Source organism: Ictidomys tridecemlineatus, chromosome 14 (genome assembly GCF_052094955.1).
Source record: "Ictidomys tridecemlineatus isolate mIctTri1 chromosome 14, mIctTri1.hap1, whole genome shotgun sequence".
In the NCBI taxonomy this organism is placed as follows: domain Eukaryota; kingdom Metazoa; phylum Chordata; class Mammalia; order Rodentia; family Sciuridae; genus Ictidomys; species Ictidomys tridecemlineatus.
The window spans coordinates 18,322,597-18,342,638 of NC_135490.1; the positions used below are offsets into that span (position 1 = coordinate 18,322,597).

The 20,042-nt window shown below is 35.4% G+C and overlaps 1 protein-coding gene across 4 annotated transcripts in view; it reads left to right on the forward strand.

Moving 5' to 3' along the window:
• The window catches only part of Klhl2 (kelch like family member 2), a 94,652-nt gene that overhangs the window by 47,895 nt on the left and 26,715 nt on the right, over nucleotides 1-20,042 (forward strand). For all 4 annotated transcript variants that reach the window (XR_013430252.1, XR_013430253.1, XM_078030957.1 and 1 more), the window contains exon 5: nucleotides 11,954-12,116. Coding sequence is in view for 2 of the 4 variants with exons in the window: in XM_078030957.1 (XP_077887083.1) it covers nucleotides 11,954-12,116 (163 nt within the window). In the remaining 2 variants the exon portion in view is untranslated. The remainder of the gene's footprint in view (nucleotides 1-11,953; nucleotides 12,117-20,042) is intronic.

A 20,042-nucleotide genomic window follows, 5' to 3' on the forward strand; every position in this document is an offset into this window, starting at 1 on the left:
CTGGCCTAGGGCATGACTGCCACAAAAAGAAAGAAATGAAGACAAATTATTTTGACAATTGTATTTGGCATGTAATTTGTCAGTTACCATCCACAGTTGTTATAAAGATACCCATGCATCACCTTTGAAAAGCAAGAGATATCTTCTTGTATTAAGAGTCTCATGTCTTAACCTCTGTTTTTTGAGTTAACTGATAATTTTGGTCTCTTAAACTTGCTTTCTTATATTTTATTTTTATTTTTATTTATTTATTTTTGGTGCAGGATTTGAACTCACTGAGCCACATCCCCAACCTTTTTTTTTTTTTTTTAAATTTTAAGAAAGGATCTCACTAAATTGCTTAAGTCCTCAATAAGTTGCTGAAGCTGGCTTTGACCTTGCAATCCTCCTGCCTCAGCCTCTCAAGCTGCTGGGGTTATAGGCATGCACTACCATGCCTGGCTATATTTTAATTTTTAAAAAGAGTTTTGAGGCCTACTGAAGGTACTTTTTGGTCCTTATTTTTTTCTTTTTTCTTTTGATGCCTCAACTTACCACCATAATTTTAAATCATTTAAATTCTGGTTTTGGAAGGTAGGTGTGAACTCATGTTAGTCTGTTCTGAGAGGAAGGAAGGAATTCTGAAGGATCCATTGCAGATACAGAAGGAGATTTTGATTATTAGGAGCAAAATAACATTTGTTGAGAGACTTGAAGTCATTTTTAGAAATTTGTAGTGATTTTAAAGAGAAGGGGCCAAATGAGAGGAGATTGAAGTATTCGATTCTTATAAATGATAATAGAAATAGTACACATTATTCACTTGGGAAGAAGGGACTGCCTGCTTTGTGTTTCAGTCACTTTGCCAAGCACTGATCTCATTTAGTTTTTATAACATCCTGGAGAAAGAAGTGTTTCTACAGATGAGAAGATTGTAGCTCAGAGGGGCTGAGTGATTTTCTAGGATCACACAGCTAGGGTGAAACTATCCAGATCCAAGCCCAGACTTTGTGATTAAAACCTATGGTGTGGTTTTTCATTCTGCATTCTTTTCATATTAACTATTCTGCCCCAAGATTTTATAGGAACTCAGTGACAGATTGGGATTAATGTCTACAGCTCCTACCTCTCCCAGCTTCATTCCCTCTGTGCCTGTGGAATACAGACATTGGGATACAAAGACCACTTTGAAGGGCAGGAGTGTTGGAATGAGGGAAACTGTATATACCTCAATAAATGGAAGCACTCACTTGTTAGAATTTGAGCTCTTAGATGGCTGGTATATTTGTATGTTTTGTTCACTGCCATATCTGTGGAACCTAGACTAGAAATTGGTACATGTTAAGTGCCTGGTAAATAAATATTGAGTGAATCAGTGCTCATTAGGATAGACAGGGCCTGTGATGAGTGAAAGCTGAACCACATAAAGGTCCTGCCTGGAATGAGACAAAAGGAGAGTCTGAGAGTAAGTTCTCCATATGTCCTGAACAAGGAACAAGGGACAGGAGTTTGGGGTCTAGGAGAACTGGTCAGTGTACAGCAAGGAAGAGCGGGGAACTGACGCCTAATAGGACAAGGTCCCTAGTTAGAGGTAAGGAAGGGCTGGTGGGCGGGAACTGGGGCCGGGGAGCAAAGTATTCTAGCGCCCAAAGTCACATGAGCACTGCATAAAGTCAGCTGTGTTGAGCTGCTTAAGTAGACCTGGATATTGTCTCTGACTAGAGGCAGTTGAATTCAGATCTAGTGCTACCAGCTATAGAACTGAAGAACGTAAGGGCAGGAACCATGATCAATGAGACCAGTAGGACACTTTCTTTACTTATGTCCACTGTGTGTTAGAAGAAATTGTGTTTGTTTTTCGTGTGACTTGATTTCCATTAAGTTTTCCTAATATGGTCATATGTAAAAGTTGTATCTCATTTAATTCTATAATATGGTTGTATGTTATAGCAAACATTTTATAAATGTTATTTTTGCAATTAGTCTTATAGTTTTCATTATTACTGATCATAACATTTTATCATGTGTATTTGCTGCAGTTTACTCACTTGTTGCCATGTTGTTGGATCATTAATTGTTTCTGTTTAAAGTTCATTGATTGATAAGCATGTTCTGTTTTTGGAATTATTTTCTCTGGGTGAATTTATAGAAGTGTATTTTCAAGATCAATACTTTAAGCTTTTATGGTTTTTGGATACCTCTTAATGAATGGCTTATTTGTTTTCTAGGAGAGTTGACTAGTTTATAGTGATAGCAAACATGTGCTAGGGGCCAAGGCCTACCGTACCTTGACTTGAAAAGGTATATTATATCTTGACTTGAAAAGATGTATTATTACTGATAAAAAATTTTTAAAAATTGTATTAAAAGTCATCTCTCCTACATTATTCATTTTACAGCTGCTCCTTCCATCATTATTAACTCAAGGTTTCTCTTAAAACTTCAATTTCCTTGACATTGGCTCAAATGGATAATGAAGACAGCACACCTTCCTTGAAGAGTTGTGGAAAAACTTAAAAGTTGCTCAGCCATTTACAAGAGCATCCATTATGTGACCCTATAGCATACTACCTCTATCTCAGGACTTTTTCCCCTTGGACTTGACAGAGCACTCAACAATTTCCATTAAACTGAGATTTAACTCCCTCCCTCACAAGATGATGTTCAATCCCACATCATTCACAACACAGTGGCTTTCTGTTTTGATCAAATATTCCTATCATAAAAGATAAAATTATGGGCTGGGGTTGTAGCACAGTGGCATAGTATTCTAGTCATCTTCCTTAATCAGTGGTGGCTTTTTTACCCCATTTCTTTGTTCATTACCAAAAGCATTTTTGAAAAATATTTATTTTTTTAGTTGTAGTTGACACAATACCTTTATTTTATTTATTTATTTTCACGTGGTGTGAGGATCCAACCCAGGGCCTCACACATGCTAGGCAAGTGCTCTACTGCTGAACCACAACCCCAGCCCACAAAAAGCATTTTCTGAGTATAAATATGTAGCCTTTCATTTGTCTTCATGTGTTGGAAATCAACATATCTAAATGAAAAATTTTTTCCCCTATTTTACCCAATCAGTCATAAACTGCTCTCATTGTTTTTATTTATATTAATTTTCTTACTTTTACATAGTTACTTTGGCACATTTTGTAAAATTATGATTTTATCTTTTAAAAAAGTTGTTTTTTTTTTTTTTTTTTAGTTGTTGATGGACCTTTATTTTATTTATTTTTATGGGTGCTGAGGATCAAACCCAAGTACCTCACACCTGTTAGGCAAACACTCCACCACTGAGCTACAACCCCAGCCCATGATTTTATCTTTTATGTTTGGGAATATTTGATCAAAACAGAAAGCCACTATGTTGTGAATGATCTGGGGTTGAACATCATTTTGTGAGGGAGGGAGTTAAATCTCAGTATTCCATTGTGAGTGCCCTGTCAAGTCCAAGGGGGGAAAGTCCTGAATTAGAGGTAGTGTGTTATAGGGTTACATAATGGATGCTCTGGTAAATGGTTGAGCAACTTATATTTAAGTTTTTCCACAATTCTGCAAGGTAGATGTGCTGTCTTCATTATCCATTTGAGCCAATGTCAAGGAAGTTGAAGTTTTAAGAGAAACCTTGGGTTAAAAATGATGGAAGTAGCAGCTGTAAAGTAGATGATTTAGGAGAGATGACTTTCAGACTGCCTGCAGGTTATATTACCTCCAAATTTCTTCTTTCTGTAATCTCTTTGCCTTTGTACCTCACTGATTATACTGTTGGAAATTCTCTCGGTTGCAGGTAAATTCTGCTTCAGAGTCAGTCTCTCTTAAAACTTTAAATACCTCTGGAAGGAATTTGTTTTGGAAGGCCGTGCATTATTAACTATAATGTGAGCCAATAAGAGGTTTTTTTTTTTTTTTTTTTTTTTTTTAATCCTGCTGGCAGCAGCTATCCCAAGAGATGGAGCTCAGTTAAGTGTGTTGGGAGGAGAAATACTTAGCATTCACAAGAGAAAGACAGATCAGATCTGGGTGGAGAGTCATAGTTGGGTGCAGAGAGCAGAGGGGCTGGTTCCTGGTAGCTGAGGCGCAGTCTTGAGAGGCAGAAGTGTGGATAAGGAGATGGTAAGATGTCAGGGACTGATACTTCCTATTTCAAAACTAGGCCAGATCTGTATTCCAGAAAGAGGAAGGAACCTCTTCCTCTTTTTTTTGTGCACTGCCCCGCACCCAGGTCAGAGCAGTCAGGTAATACTATTAAACTTTTGATTTTGTGGCTTATAACCATTTATTATACTATTTGTGAGCTATGAGTGGCATAAATTGGGTACTGAGTACAGATTTTAGGAGGTACATACTAGTCAAAGTTACTGGTATCTTCCCTCTGCTAATGATCTTTGGATAATTGTTTCCTTGTTTGTTTTTAGGTCATTTCTGGCACATTAAGTAAACAGGTGCTTTGATATAGATGTAAAATGACTGGCAAATTAATAAAAATCACTTTTTAGCAGTGTACTTACAGAAAGTTAAACAGAGCCTGAGCTGTGAGTTTCATGTTTGCATGTGTTCTTAAGACATCTGCAAGCCTTATATATGGAGCAGTCAGCCACTTGGTAGTCTTTTCTTAATAAACAGATGGCTCATGGCTCAGGATTTAAGTCTTACTACATAAATTATTTCCCGCTATGGAGTCAATGCCCAAGTTGAAAATAAACTACAGATCCTAATAGCCAAGCAGAAGGAATGTACTTGTCTAAGCGAAATATCTTATGTGTAATTTGGCTTGTCAAGCAATGTGAAAGAGGATGAAAGCATCTTACTTTAAAATGTGCAGCTGGTTTGTGTACGAGTGTCACATGGATGCTCATTGTATGGCTTGGGCGTCGTCCTTGTCTAGTGTTCTAGTCATCTTCCTTAATCATGGTGGCTTTTTTACTCCCTTTCTTTGTTCAGTGCTGAAAGCATTTTCTGAGTATGAAATATGTAGCCTTTAATTTGTCTTCATGTGTTGTAAATCAATGTATCTAAATGAAAAAAATTTCTCCCTATTTTACCCAATGATAGCACTTTGTTAGTTTTATTTAATTAGCTACGATGTTCTTCTACTTCATATTTCTTTAGACATTTAAAGGTAACTGCTCTCATAAGAATGCACATAATATATGGAGAGCCTATTCAATGTCCTACAAAACATTGTAGGACAACTTAATGATGAAAGGCCTGTGAGACTCCTGGTACTCGGAGGATGGATGGGCCAGTGTGAGGCAACCTCTGGTGACTGGGGAGCTGCATCTCTTAAACAGCTCTCCTTACCCACTGTTACCTTGGCTAGCATTCTACAGATGTAGAAAGTCAGTCCTTGCTTCTTCCTGACTTTCTTTTGAATGATATGATCATTTAAATGGTACACATTCATTATAGAACACTAAAAAATTTTGCAAATAAATAAAAATAAGTAAATAGAAAACCTCCATTCTATCACTAACCAGAGATCATACTTACAAACAATGGCAGTATATCCCTTGGTATTATCCTTGTGTTTATGTATGTGTGTTTTACCAAAAAATAAATAAAAAAGAATCAAACTGAATATTCTTTTTAAAAACTAGCTTTTTATGCTGATTAGTGCCATGCATTGCTTAACGTTGGGGGTGTAATCTTGAGAAATTTGTCATTAGATGATTTCATCAGTATGAAAACATAGAATGTACTTATATAAACCTGAATGAAATAGCTACTACATACCTGGCTATATGGTACAGGTAGCATCTTATAAGCAGCTTATTGTTGACTGAAATGTTATGTGATGTTTAGCTGTATGTTAGGAACATTTTCCAAGTTATTAAATGTTTGCCTACAAAAATTTTTTTTTCATAGTTTCTTCACGAAGCCTTTATTTTTATGTGGTGCTGAGGATTGAACCCGGGTCCTGCCCGTGCTAGGCGAGCTCTCTACCGCTGAGCCACAATCCTAGCCCCCTTCCAAATCTTTTAAAATTTTTTTTCGTGGTGTTAGGGATTACCTGCTGAGCTACATCCATAACTCTATTTTGAGACTGGGTCTTGCAAAGTTGCTGAGGCTGACCTTGAGCTTGGAGTCCTTTGCTTCAGCTTCCTGAGTAGCTGGGATTCTATATGTGCACCACTGTGCCTGGCCCCCATTTTTTTTAGTATCATGATATTTTTCCAAATGTTTTTTAATAGCTGCAAAGTATTCAGTTTTATTGACATTATAGAATTTGCTTGACATTTTATTTACAATTTATTTGACATTATAGAATTTATTTACAATTGTTTATTTACAATTATTATTTATTTACAATTTATTTGACATTATAGAATCTGCCAATATTGGACATTTAAATTCTTTTTAATTTTTGATATTGTAAATAGCATTATAGTTAACATTCTTATAGTTAAAAATCCACATTCACAGTTTAATTTATTGCTCAGTACAATAATTGGGGGTTCCTTTGAAAGCAAGTCTTATGTACTTAGTTTATTTGGGCACTTCCAGGGAGCCAGGAATGAGTGAGTTGGGGTTTGAACTGGAAAGGAGGGAATCCAGTTCAGAGGTATGGTATTGATCTAGCCACAGCTAAGTGTGATGTGTTTACTCTCCCTTCTGAGGAGCTGTATGGAATGTGTCTCTGAACTATCTGCTTAGGGATTAAAGGGAAAAGTCTTTATTTTCCTTTGGACCATTCTTTTTTTTTTGTTTGTTTTGTTTTGTTCTAATTAGCTATACATGATAGCAGAATGCATTTCAATTCATTGTACACAAAGGGAGCACAACCTTTCATTTTTATGGTTGTATCACATGTGAAGTCATACATGTACCTAGGGCGGATCATTCTTTACTGGTGGAGGTTGGTCCTTCATCATTATTTTCCTTACTTCTGGATGTGCAGGTCTGAGTGCCTAGTGCCAGAGTTCCAGGTAGGAAGCTGGACAGAGGTATGGCAGAGACTGGGGTAAAGAATTGCATTACATCTTCCCAAAGATGATCAAAGTCTGCTCAAAGTCTGCTCAAACCTGCTGATGGCAGTGGCAGCTGGAGCATGAGGTAGGGCTGAGAGGATTTGATATAGGACACAAGAAGTGTCCCATACAGATGCATTCCTAGAAATAGAGTGTTGGTAATTCTGACACAGAATTCATCCAGAATTGTACCCCTTTCATTTTTTTTTTTAAAATCTGGTACTGGGGACTGAACCCAGAAACTCATGCATGAGGTGCTCTATCACTGAGCTACATCCCTAGCCCTAAAATTTATATACCCCTGAAGTAACAAATGAGTTATATTCAAGTTGATTTATTTATGAAGAATATTTTCCAAATCATTAAGTATTTGTCCACCAAATCTATGTATTGCTATAGACCTGGGGATACAGCAGGGGATAAAATGTGATCCTGCTGTTATGTATTCCTTTGCAGGGAGATGAACACTAAACATGGGAACAAAAACACAAGATCAGTTCGTTCCAGTTGTGTTAGTCCTGTGAAGCAAATGAAATGAAGCAAAGCTATTAGTAGGGACTTGAAAGGGACTGAGCTCGTGCTAAGAACACCAGAGTCTGAGTGGAGACTCTCAGAGAGTCACCTACTTTACATTTCCCCTGGCTTTGGGAGTGTGGCTCTCCCTGTATAAATGTGCTATTGTATTTAATCACTCTGAGATTCTTAGACTCTATGATTAACATTCAAATATATAGAAAATTATAATTATTCTTTCTTATATGTTTTAGAATATACTTCATTGTCTTAGATCGTTAATCTCAAGAGTTAATATTAAAGAAGTATAAATAAATGGAAAATTTCCATTGTGCATTTATTTTAACTATAATCTACTTCATGTAAGAATTATCACTGTTCAGCTGCTTCTTTGTCCTAGACAACTCAGAAAAATAAGTTTTTAAGATGAAAATTTATTTGTTGGATCTTGAAGTGACAATGCCCAAGATATTTTTGTGACCCAGAGCAAATTAAGAAATCACCTCTTTGCTTTGCTAAGTATTTCCACTTTTTTATTAATAGTATAATTTAGCCACTTCAGTAGAAAATAAGTCCTAGGGTTAGAGTACCCCAGGTAAAAGCATGTTCTTATTTGTCACTTTTATGTGAATCATAGGAATGAGCATGTTATCAGATATGAAAGATTAGAATATTAAATCTCATTTTCTAAATCAACATTTTCCAAATTTCAATCATTTATGTGCATCCTCTAGAATTTTGCTATATTCTGTACCATGAATACTGTTAAATATTTAATGTTTTTCTCTACATTGACTTCATTTTTATTTAAATAAATTTATTTAGGAAAGAATATTTATATTATTAAAAAAGTGAAAGGTAACTTTTAAAATATATTCCTTTTATATTCATAGCCACGAACACAAGGTCTGTGTGCCTTCTGAAATAGTTGTACCTGTCTTGGTTAATACTGCTCACGTAGGAGGCTTGACCTGTCCCATTCCAAGTACGTGACCTTAGGCAAGTCAACCAACTTTTCCAAACCTCCAGATGAGTGTTTAGCTCCATACTTGATACAGTAATTACTCAGTAAATGGAAGCAACTAAGAATGCATTATTGAAGTGGTTGCTGTCTTTATTACTATGATGAAAAGAATGTTAGATATTTAGAAATTTACACAAGTACCTTCCTTCTGCACCTAAATATGGAGTGGAAGGTATTATTACTGACTAAGGAGTTGGCCAATCTAATTGTATCCATAGGTTTCAATGGCCAGCTGTTTGACTTGGACAAAGCATTTAACTCCTCATGAGTTTGGTTTCCAAAACAGTTTATTGGGAAACTTGATTTAATTCTAAAGTATCCAGTTCACAGGTTGCCAACTGTCTGAGTAGTTTGATCATGGAACATGTTTCATCTAAAGTCTGAGTATCCTTTATTATTTTTTGTTTTAACTGGCTGTTCGACTAATCCACAAAATAAGCAAGGTCAATGGTGAGGCCCTGACTACTTTCCTGTTTTCATTTATGAGTGACTGTTGGTCACCAAATGTCATGTTTAGCAAGTTGGACCAATTAGTGATTGTTTTTGAAACTGTATGTAATTATGAAAGCTAAATAGTCTAGCGCTAGTAAAATTACATCATAAAACTGACTCATTTTGAAAGGATTTATTGACAAAAGAAAAATAGGAATAAGCACTTTTTATACATTTGGCCCGGTTTATAAGTTTAATGTATATTTGCTAAGCATAGAACCATTTGTCTCATCACTGCCATCAATAAAAATTATATGTTTCTAGCTGCACTGATGAAATAACTTTTATATTGGACTTATATTGTTCCTTCCAGATCTGAGATTCTATGATTTTTATGAGTTTTGATCTCCTCTAAGGTAGATCTGGACTTTGTAGTGATGAAGTTGAAAACAGTGAAGGGAAATAAAAATTTAAAAACCTGTTCTAGCTGCTTTTTTTTAAGATGGCATATATGTAAATGTGAATATATATCATGTGTTGGCATAATATGTACTAATTATTGTTTTTTAATACTTAAAAATATATTGTATTGTAAACCTAGCAATTCAGGACCTAAGATAGAAGGATCGAAAGTTGGAAACTAGCATCAGCAACTTAGCAAGGCTCTGAGCAACTTAGTGAGACCTTGTCTATAAATAAAAAGGGAGGATGTGACTCAGTGGATCTGAGTCAGTGGGTAAGCCCTTTGGTTAAATCTCTGGTATAAAAAAAAAAGAATATATCTTATCAACTATCCCATTTGTATAATTTCTTCGTTTGAGTAACTACCAAGTATTCCATTGAATAGATGGTTATAGTTGTTTAACCAGTCTCTTTATGATTCAGGCTTTTCCCTAGCTTCTCTATTAATGCTACAGTAATGCTGTAATAAAAATATCTGTACATACAAAATTTTGCATGTTAGTGTATCTGTAGGTTAAATTTTTGAATCAAAGATTGTGTTAATTTGTAATTTGATTGAAGCAGACAAATTGTTCTTCATGAAAGTTGACCCAAGATACACTCCCACCAGCATTGTGTAAGCAGGCCTGTTTCTGCTCAACCACTTTATCCTCCTTGTTTTTCTGTGTTACCAAACAGCTTTCAATACTACTGAACTACACTCTTTTGTCCCTGGGAAAGTGCTGATTAGATGAGTGATCTTTACCATTTATGTAAATTTCACGCACTGAGTATTACGCCGAAGACCACTTTCCAAACTATATGTGTTTGCTGAATTAAATGACTGTGCTGTTAAGCATCTTGGAATGTGCTTTATGTTGCTTTAGAGCACAATTATACCATCATAGAAAAACCTCTAATTTGAAAATTATCAACAAATTAAAAGTCTTCCATGGAGATTCATTCTCATAACATAATGAAGCACACTCCATATTGTGCAAAAGGTTTGACTATAACCACGTTATTTATACTTTATTTTTCTTCAAAGAAAAAGGCAGTTTCTAGTTACCATTTTCCTTTTTTCAGAGAAAACTATTAGTAGTTGATAGAGTTGGGTTAAAATACAAACCATCACCCTCTTGGTCTTTAGTTCTATTCATTAATATTTGGTTGTGTTCAGCAGACACACCCAGGGCTTCTAGATCCCATAGTGAAAGTGTCCGTGTTTCATTTAAGAAAATACAGGTAGTTTGTGATATAGAAAGACATATGAGTACTATCATTCTTTACAAATTTATATCTTATTACATAGATTTAGGAAAATCGTAAACGGTATTCATCAGCTACTGTTTCCTCTAATTATTTTCTTTGGACTACAGTGTGGTATATATATTAAAGTAACTCCTGAAGGAACTTAGAAGGTTTTTTTTATGCTAGTATCTTTTCTAACATTGACCATTGTTAAATAGTTGATTTTTGGGGGAGTGGGCTTTTTGAAAGAATGGTAGGTATTCGGTAACTTACTTTCTTTTTATTTTATTTTATTTTATTATTGTTTTTTGAACCAGGGATTGAATCCAGGGGTGCTTAGTCACTGTGCTACCTCCTGAGCCCTTTTTTTATTTTTGAGACAGGATCTTGCAAAATTGCTTAGGGCTTTACTTAACTGCTGAGCCACTGTGCCTGGCATTCAATAACTTTTTAAATGAAGTTTTTCTCAATTTGATTTTCAAAGCTGGTCCTTAAAATAGTGCTCTCCTCATTCACTTATAAGAAAAAAATCGCTCCATTATTGATCTATTTGAAAAGGAGTATAATCTTAGTTGTAGTATTTATAGTGAGGATAGTTCTTAAATTCTACAAAACAACTGATAATTGATATAAAATTGCTTGGAGTTATTGGAATACAAATATGAATTTAAAAGTTATTAGGCAATTACTACTTATGCTTTTTATTTCAGTAATGTATTACATTCTAGAGAAATTGCTTGTAACTAGAGATTCATGTTGAATTTTAAATTATTGTACCCTTGTAATTATGATCAAAGTATGCTATATACATGTATGGATGTGCCTCAGTGAAACACATTTTCTGTATAATTAAAATGCACTCTTAAAAAATGGCTAAATAAAGTTGTTCTACCTCCTAAGAAAAGCAGTTTGTTGTATTATTCAGACAGTGGAAGAGCAGGCCTTCTGAAAAATGTGGCTTTGTCTGGGTACACTCCTTACTCACAAAATTCTGAAGCTCAGGACCCTTGCATTAAGCAAACAAAACCATTTTATTGAATGATAGCACCCCCTAGCTTACTAATAATGGGTGTTTTTAAAAATTCAGGAACATTTTGTTTATGCTTATCAAACAAACCATAAACATAATATGATCTGATATCTTATATTCTTGAGCTGCCGAGAACTTTGAAGGATTCCTTAGAAATTATAGAGAATGAAGAGTAGTCATTACCACTTTTGCAAATAATTGTTACATTTGTTTTCTATGGAATACTTGGGTGTGGATGACTGGACCTCTTGTGCCCTTTGGAGAAGCAGGTAAAATAGCAGTGGCCTAAGCACTTTCCCTTGTGTGTTACAGGTACTTCTCCCAGCAGCTGGTCTGTTACAGTTACAGGATGTGAAGAAGACTTGCTGTGAATTCTTGGAATCTCAGCTTCACCCTGTCAACTGCTTAGGAATTCGGGCTTTCGCTGATATGCATGCATGCACAGAACTCCTGAACAAGGCCAACACTTATGCAGGCAAGTGGAGTAGACTTCAGCTGAATTGGAGACCAGGAGGAATGTGGAACTCTTGTTCTCATATGCTTTTGCAGTGGTCTCTGTAAAGTCATGTAATGTTTATGGATATGAGTTTTATAAAAAATACTTATTAAAATCTTATAATGGTAGCATGGCATAATTGAAACATGAAATTCTCAACTTAAGAGTGACTATTTAAAAAAAAAAAAAGAGTGACTGTAAATTGGTGTTGGGACTGAATAGTAGAATAGCTAGTTTTGAGGAAGTGTTGATCCCTATGTATTTTTCTTTCAAATTGTCAAAGGAATAGGCATATGAGAAAATGTATTCATGTGAAATTAAGTTATTTGTCTTTGTGATTTTTTTTATGTCTTTTTCTTGCATCCTTAAAAATAGTTTTGTGGATTAAAAAAATCTAAAAATCTAGATGTGTTTGGGTAGAGTAGAAAAGTAGGTCCCAAGTGTAGGCAGCCCTCTCCTGATATAGCAGTTGCCAAGACTTCCTGGCCTTGGTCCCTGGCAGAGGGATGCCTGTCAGCTGCCGTGCAGGCTCCTTCAACCCGTAACCCCAATCTTATAGTTGGGGAGGAGAGGTTATTGTTAGATCTTTGGATATATCTAATATTCACAAAAGTAACCTATACTTTATTTTTCTTTGAGTTTATGAAAACTTAGTGGCGCACACCTGTAATCCCAGCAGTTTTGAGAATTACAAGTTCAAAGCCACTGGAATGGACTTAGAGAGGCCTTAAGCAACTTAGTGACATCCTGTCTCTAAATAAAATATTAAAAGGTGGGGGATGCTGGGGATGTGGCTCAGTGGTTAAGCACCCCTGGGTTCAGTCCTTGGTAGCAAAAAAACAAAATGAAAACAAACAAACCATCTTTCCAGGAGACAACTGGTAGAAGTTATAATGCTCCATTTGCTTACAAGACTTTTGTCCTGCATCTTTAAGATTCAGTAGGAACCAATCCTATAGAAACTTCTAGTGTTCATTGCCTTTTAATAAGCTCTAGCATACTACCTCTCCCAGCCTTCAGATACAAGAACCTCTTTTCTAAGCTCTACTTCCTTCATTGTGCTTACACTAAAGAGAAAAGGAGCTTTCTGTTTTATAGGTGTGGGTAGATAGATTGTGTGTGTGTTTGTTTTTACACGCATAGAGCAATGGAGAGACATATTCCTAGAATCTGTTGTATTAACCAAGTAATGATTCCGAGTGGTTAGTTAAAAAAAAAAAAATCCTACTGTGTTTCAGTAAAGCACAATAGGTTCTATGAATTTTAGCTTTATGGATTTCTTAAAGATGGCCTTATTACTCTTTATAAAATTGTTTCAGTGGGAAAATGTAATTTGAGTTCCATGAAGCTCATTTATGGATAAGCTTTTATAACAACTTTTCTATAAGTTGAGAAATGCCTACATTACAATGCAAGGTGTAAACCTTTTGCATGAGGTAAGGCATTTTAAGAAAAAAACAGATAATTTAATTCATTGGTACATTCCAGTGCAACCACTTACATTCTTCAGTTAAGTAGAAAATATTTCTTCTAAATCCAGTCTCCATTAACTGCTAGACATAATACACCTGTTGTAATTGACTTAAATTAGGAAATTCCAGGAAACATATATTTTGGATAATTTTTCTCTACATGCAGCAATTGCTATTTATATCTTTTTCAGAATGCTAGTTGCATTCTGTAGTTCTTTTTTTTTCTTGTTTTCAATTCTTTTTTTTTTTTATTGTTGGTTGTTCAAAACATTACATAGTCCTCTGTAGTTCTTGAGAAATGTAAATTGACTCTTAATAGGGGCCAAGTCCCTCAGGAGAAACCAAATAAAACTGGATTCATGCAAAAGATACCTAAATATAATTCTTAGGATGTACTAATACTCTTAGTTTTGCTTATATTAGAACCAACTCATTTGCTGTATTATCAGGAGATAATTAGATTTGATTATTTCCTTTATTGTATTTTACTACAGAATAAGAAGAAATTTCCCTTAGAGTTAGAACATCTCTGTATCTTAGTTTGTAGAGTCCTTGTACAGATTTTTTTTTGAAAAATTCTTGTCACTTTTAAGAAAATTACACAGAAACGTTGATTCCTCATTTTTAGTGTACTATATTTTAATTCAGAATCTACTCTTAAAGGATGCACTGTTTTTATACCATGATTCTGAATTTTTTATTTAGAATAAAAAGTTCTTAGGGTTGTAAGTGCCATTTTAAAACATCTTTTATTATGAAAAGTTGCAAATGTATAAAAATAGAATAGTACTCATCATCCAACTTCAAGAGTTGTTAACTTATTGGGTAATCTTGTTTTAGCTATAACCCTTTTAACTTTCTCCTCTTCGATTGTTATTTTTTGCTATGTAAACTTTTTAATGAAATCTAAGATATATACAGAAAAGTACCCAAATCACTAGTCTCTATATAGCTGGACACATTTTATGCATCCTTCTAATTTTGAAGCAATTGTCAGTTTCATCTATATTCTTTCACCATTATACTTTTATTATTATTTTACAAATATAATTACAAAATATAACTTTGTATAATGAAGCCATTTCCATATCTTTGGTGTATTGATACCTGTGACAACAAACTTTCTAAAATAAATAATCTAGAATAATGCTAAAAAGCAGTTATTCTTGATAGTTAAGGTTTTTATTTTTATATCTTAAGTACTAAGAGATGGGGAGGTAAGGAACCCACGTGGGAAGTTGTCCATAGCTCTCTTTTACCTTCAAAGAATTGATTTTTAGTTTAGTTTATCTTCAAGCATTTTATGTGTCCAGAATATCTATCCAAACTCCTAAATTACTTCCTAGTCAAATCATATACCATCTGAAAAGATTAGAGAATGAAGGGGGCAGTAGCAATAGAAAAAGTCAACATCTTTTTCTTTATCATAAGGTGTGGGCTGAGCAGAGCCTGTGATGAGCTTATCTGAGCAGGAAAGTAAAAAAGGAAAGGAAGAAAATAGCAATAGAATTGTCGATACTTATACATACATAAATACATAGAAAGAAGGGAGGAGAAAGAGGATCTGAGGGAGAGAAAGGATAGGTAAGGAAAGAAAGCCTTCGTACCCTTGGGGTGCTTTCCCATCCAAGATGACCAGGCTTAGAACCCTCTAGAAACTACAGAGTATGCATACTCCTTAAAACCCACCAGAGAGTCTGGACTCAGATATGCCTTATTTCTTTCACATGGAGATTGGAAATAAGCTTCCTAGTGTTCACAATATGGGACCTCTGTAGAGAAAGTAAAAAGCTGAGAAAGCAAGTGGGGAGGGAGCAGAGACCCAGAAGGAGGGGGTGTGGAGTCCACAGGGCTCCTTCTCTGCACCTGTGCTGGCGTGGTTTCAGCAGTGGGGTGCTGCCAGTCACAGCCTGTCTCATTAGTCCATGTGCTTCTCCAAGGCAAGTGGTGATCTGCTTCAAACCAGTGACAACAGAAGTGATCAGACCAGCCAGGTTAGTGACCGCTTTGAGGCATGGTTGTGCTGAACTGAAGTCAGCCTTTGTTATTTTTTAAAAATGAAAAATTCTAGTTAACTCCAAGCGTACTGACTTCTTAGGATACTGCTTGTTTATGGACTCTTTTTTTACTTCTCATAGAGAAGTTTTTTAGGTGGTATTTATATTTTAATGATTTCTCAAATCATGAAAACCTTTGCTTTTAGCATTTTGGGTAGCCCAGAACTATAATGGAGATAAAAATTGAACTTATCAGTTTAGGCATATTTTATTTTTTTTATTATTAGTTGTTCAAAACATTACAAAGCTCTTGACATATCATATTTCATACATTTGATTCAAGTGGATTATGAACTCCCATTTTTACCCCATATACAGATTGCAGAATCACATCGGTTACACATCTACATTTTTACATACTGCCATACTAGTGTCTGTTGTATTCTGCTGCCCTTCCTATCCTCTACTATCCCCCTTCCGCTCCCCTCCCATCTTCTCTCTCTACCCCATCTACTGTAATTCATTTCTCTCTCTTGTTTTTTTCCCTTTCCCCTAAATTCCTCTTATATGTAATTTTGTATAACAATAAGGGTCTCCTTCCATTCCCATGCAATTTCCCTTCTCTCTCCCTTTCTCTCCCACCTCTCGTACCTATTTACTGGTGATCTTCTTCTCATGCTCTTCCTCCCTGCTCTGTTCTTAGTTGCCCTCCTTATATCAAAGAAGACATTTGGCATTTGTTTTTTAGGGATTGGCTAGATTCACTTAGCATAATCTGCTCTAATGCCATCCATTTCCCTGCAAATGCCATGATTTTGTCATTTTTTAGTGTTGAGTAATACTCCATTGTGTATAAATGCCACATTTTTTTTTATCCATTCATCTATTGAAGGGCATCTAGGTTGGTTCCTCTGTCTAGCTATTGTGAATTGTGCTGCAATGAACATTGATGTATCCCTATAATATGCTCTTTTAAGGTTTTTGGGGAATAGTCCGAGAAAGGGAATAGCCGGGTCAAATGGTGGTTCCATTCCCAGCTTTCCAAGGTATCTCCATACTGCTTTCCAAATTGGCCGCATCAATTTGCAGTCCCACCAGCAATGGATAAGTGTACCGTTTTCCCCACATCCTTGCCAGCACTTGTTATTGTTTGACTTCATAATGGCTGCCATTCTTACTGGAGTGAGATAGTATCTTAGGGTGGTTTTAATTTGCATTTCTCTGACTGCTAGAGATGGTGAGCATTTTTTCATGTACTTGTTGATTGATTGTATGTCCTCCTCTGAGAAGTGTCTGTTCAGGTCCTTGGCCCATTTGTTGATTGGCTTGTTTATTTTCTTATTGTTTAATTTTTTAGTTCTTTGTATATTCTGGATATTAGGGCTCTATCTGAAGTGTGAGGAGTAAAAATTTGTTCCCAGGATGTAGGCTCCCTATTTACCTCTCTTATTGTTTCTCTTGCTGAGAAAAAACTTTTTAGTTTGAGTAAGTCCCATTTGTTGATTCTTATTTTTAACTCTTATGCTATGGGTGTCCTATTAAGGAATTTGGAGCCCGATCCCACAATATGTAGATCGTAGCCAACTTTTTCTTCTATCAGACACAGAGTCTCTGTTTCGATATCAAGCTCCTTGATCCATTTTGAGTTAATTTTTGTGCATGGTGAGAGAAAGGGATTCAGATTCATTTTGTTGCATATGGATTTCCAGTTTTCCCAGCACCATTTGTTGAAGATGCTATCCTTTCTCCATTGCATGCTTTTAGCACCTTTGTCAAATATAAGATAGTTGTAATTTTGTGGATTGGTCTCTGTGTCCTCTATTCTGTACCATTGGTCCACTCGTCTGTTTTGGTACCAGTATCATGCTGTTTTTGTTACTATTGCTCTGTAGTATAGTTTGAAGTCTAGTATCGCTATACCGCCTGTTTCACTCTTCCTGCTTAGAATTGCTTTTGCTATTCTGGGTCTTTTATTTTTCCAGATGAATTTCATGATTGCTTTATTTATTTCTACAAGAAATGAGTTTAGGCATATTTTAATAGTTCTAACAGAAGACTCTTATAAGGAAATTATTTATTTGTTTGTTTATTTATTTATTTATTTTGGTGGTGCTGGGGATTGAGCCCAGGGCCTTGTGCATGTGAGGCAAACACTCTTAACAGATTTTAATTATATTAGATTTTAATTATAAATTACTAGATGAATTTTATTTAGCCTTTCTTGTTGATAACCAAGGGTTGGAAGTAGTTGGATTTCAAGAATGTCAAAATAAGTTAAGGGAAAAATAGTAGTTTCTTAGTCATCTTATACATCCTCACTCCCTGTACTGAAAATCAGAGAAGCTCCTAGTTTCAGTTTTAACTACCTTCAGGAAAATTCACATTATCATTTTTGGGCTAGTGCTCTAGCTGAAATTCTGAGTTGATGAGCACTATATTTCTCATCAACAGGACTGCCTGGGGAGAAGCACTCTTTTCCAGGCACTTTCCATTGTTTCCTGCTCCTGTCTTGCTGTTCTCTGTTCTCTGTTAATACTTCCCTGCCCCTGTAATAGTACCTTATCCTTATCCAGCACCGACACTTCTCTTCTCATGAATCTAGATCAGTCAAATTATCCAACTTTTTTAGATGCCTGTTTATTTTCACATGCATTCCCTTTCCCTTTCTCTTAATTGAAACTTTGGTCCCCTTACCTCAACTTCGTATTGGAGGGGAATGCCTTTAAGGCCCTAGCCTCAACTCACTGGGAACACAAGTAGAAAGGTACTACTTCCAGACTGTTGTTCTCTTGCTGTCATGTCTTGGTTCTGCACAGATTGGTGTGGTCCACAGCATTTTCTCTCTTGGCTTCTAGGCATACTTTTAAAAAAATAATAATTTTAGTTGTAAATGTAGTACCTTCATTTTATTTATTTTTATGTGGTGCTGAGGATCGAACCCTGTGCCTTACATGTGCTAGGCAAGTGCTCTACCACTGAGCCATAACCCCAGCCCATATACTTTAACATCTAGATTATCTTTTCATTTTATACTTTGTTTCTCCTGCTACCAGTTACTTCAAAATCTTTACTGTTGGCTCACTTGAGACCTCTCTTCATATTTCCTCGTGGCCCTCATCTTTCTTCCATGAATCTACTTGTTATCTCAGACCATAATTCCAAAGGATATTGGACTGTCATATTTGGAACTCCATGGTTTCAGCCTTTGTGACTATATTTAGACCTTCTCATTCTCTTATATTTCTTCATAAATCTATACTCCCTGAGTCCATTTCTTCCAGACAGTTCTTGACTGTTCGGCTTAGATCCAGTGGTCATTCTGTTCAAAGCTTCTTTCTTTTTGTGCCTAGCATTGCCCAAACTGCTATGGGTGATAGATAATAGGCACAATAACAGCCTTTAGTCTTTGTTTGTAATAGTTTATATTCCAGTTATAGTAAACCCACACCCAAATCCACTCTGTTTGGATTATGACTTATTCTCTATAAAAGCAGTTCTTACAACATTTTCTTGTATAGATTTTTTTTTTTTTAATTCTAATTATTTGTCTACCCCTCTACAGTTTAGGCTAGCAATCACCACTTGGGGTAAACATCTGTCAGAATAAGCCCATGATTTGAATGCTGCCCAGTTGAAAAAACTTGTGCTGAATGAGTGATTTTAATAATATTATTAGCCTTGACTATGTGATATGCATATTAAAGAATACATGCTGATTGTTTTGAGTCTATTACAATGTTAATTTACTAATACAGAAGATTCTTTCTTTGGAGAACTGTGAAAGCACTGGATGTATGATGCTTCTTAAATAAATTCATGCTGACTTAAATGACTTGTCTTTAAAAAAGTAATCATTTTTATATTGTACTCATTGTGGACCTTATTTATGCCCTAGTAAACTAAGTGCAATCTTTGCTCTGCTTTTTTGTTAGAGTTCTACTGAAATTAGCTGTTTTTTGGTTTCACCAAAACTGTCTGAGTTAATGAAACTGATGGAGATCCATATGTGAATTATTTTCCCTGAGATATTAATAATGTTGAGAGTCAAAGAACACAGAGTGTCAGCACTTGACAGAACCTTAGTAGTTGTCAAACATTACACTTTCATTTATTAATTAGGAAAATGAAGATCTGGTATATTTTTATAAAAACACTTTGTCAAGAATGAGAACTTTATGGATTGAGATACTATAATATAGTCATGCACTTTCCATCACTTTTCAGATGGGATTCTGCCTGAGAGTTCAATGTAGAGGAATTACAGAGACCTCTCTTAGCATTTAGTTGTGAAGAAAAAGGTCCTTGGTCTTTAGAAATCAAATATAAATGGTACTTTACACATTATTACAGGATACAAAATGGAATAGGAATATTTTTTACTTATATTGCAGACTTCACTGTACTTAATTTGGGCTGAGAGCCCTGAACCTGATGAG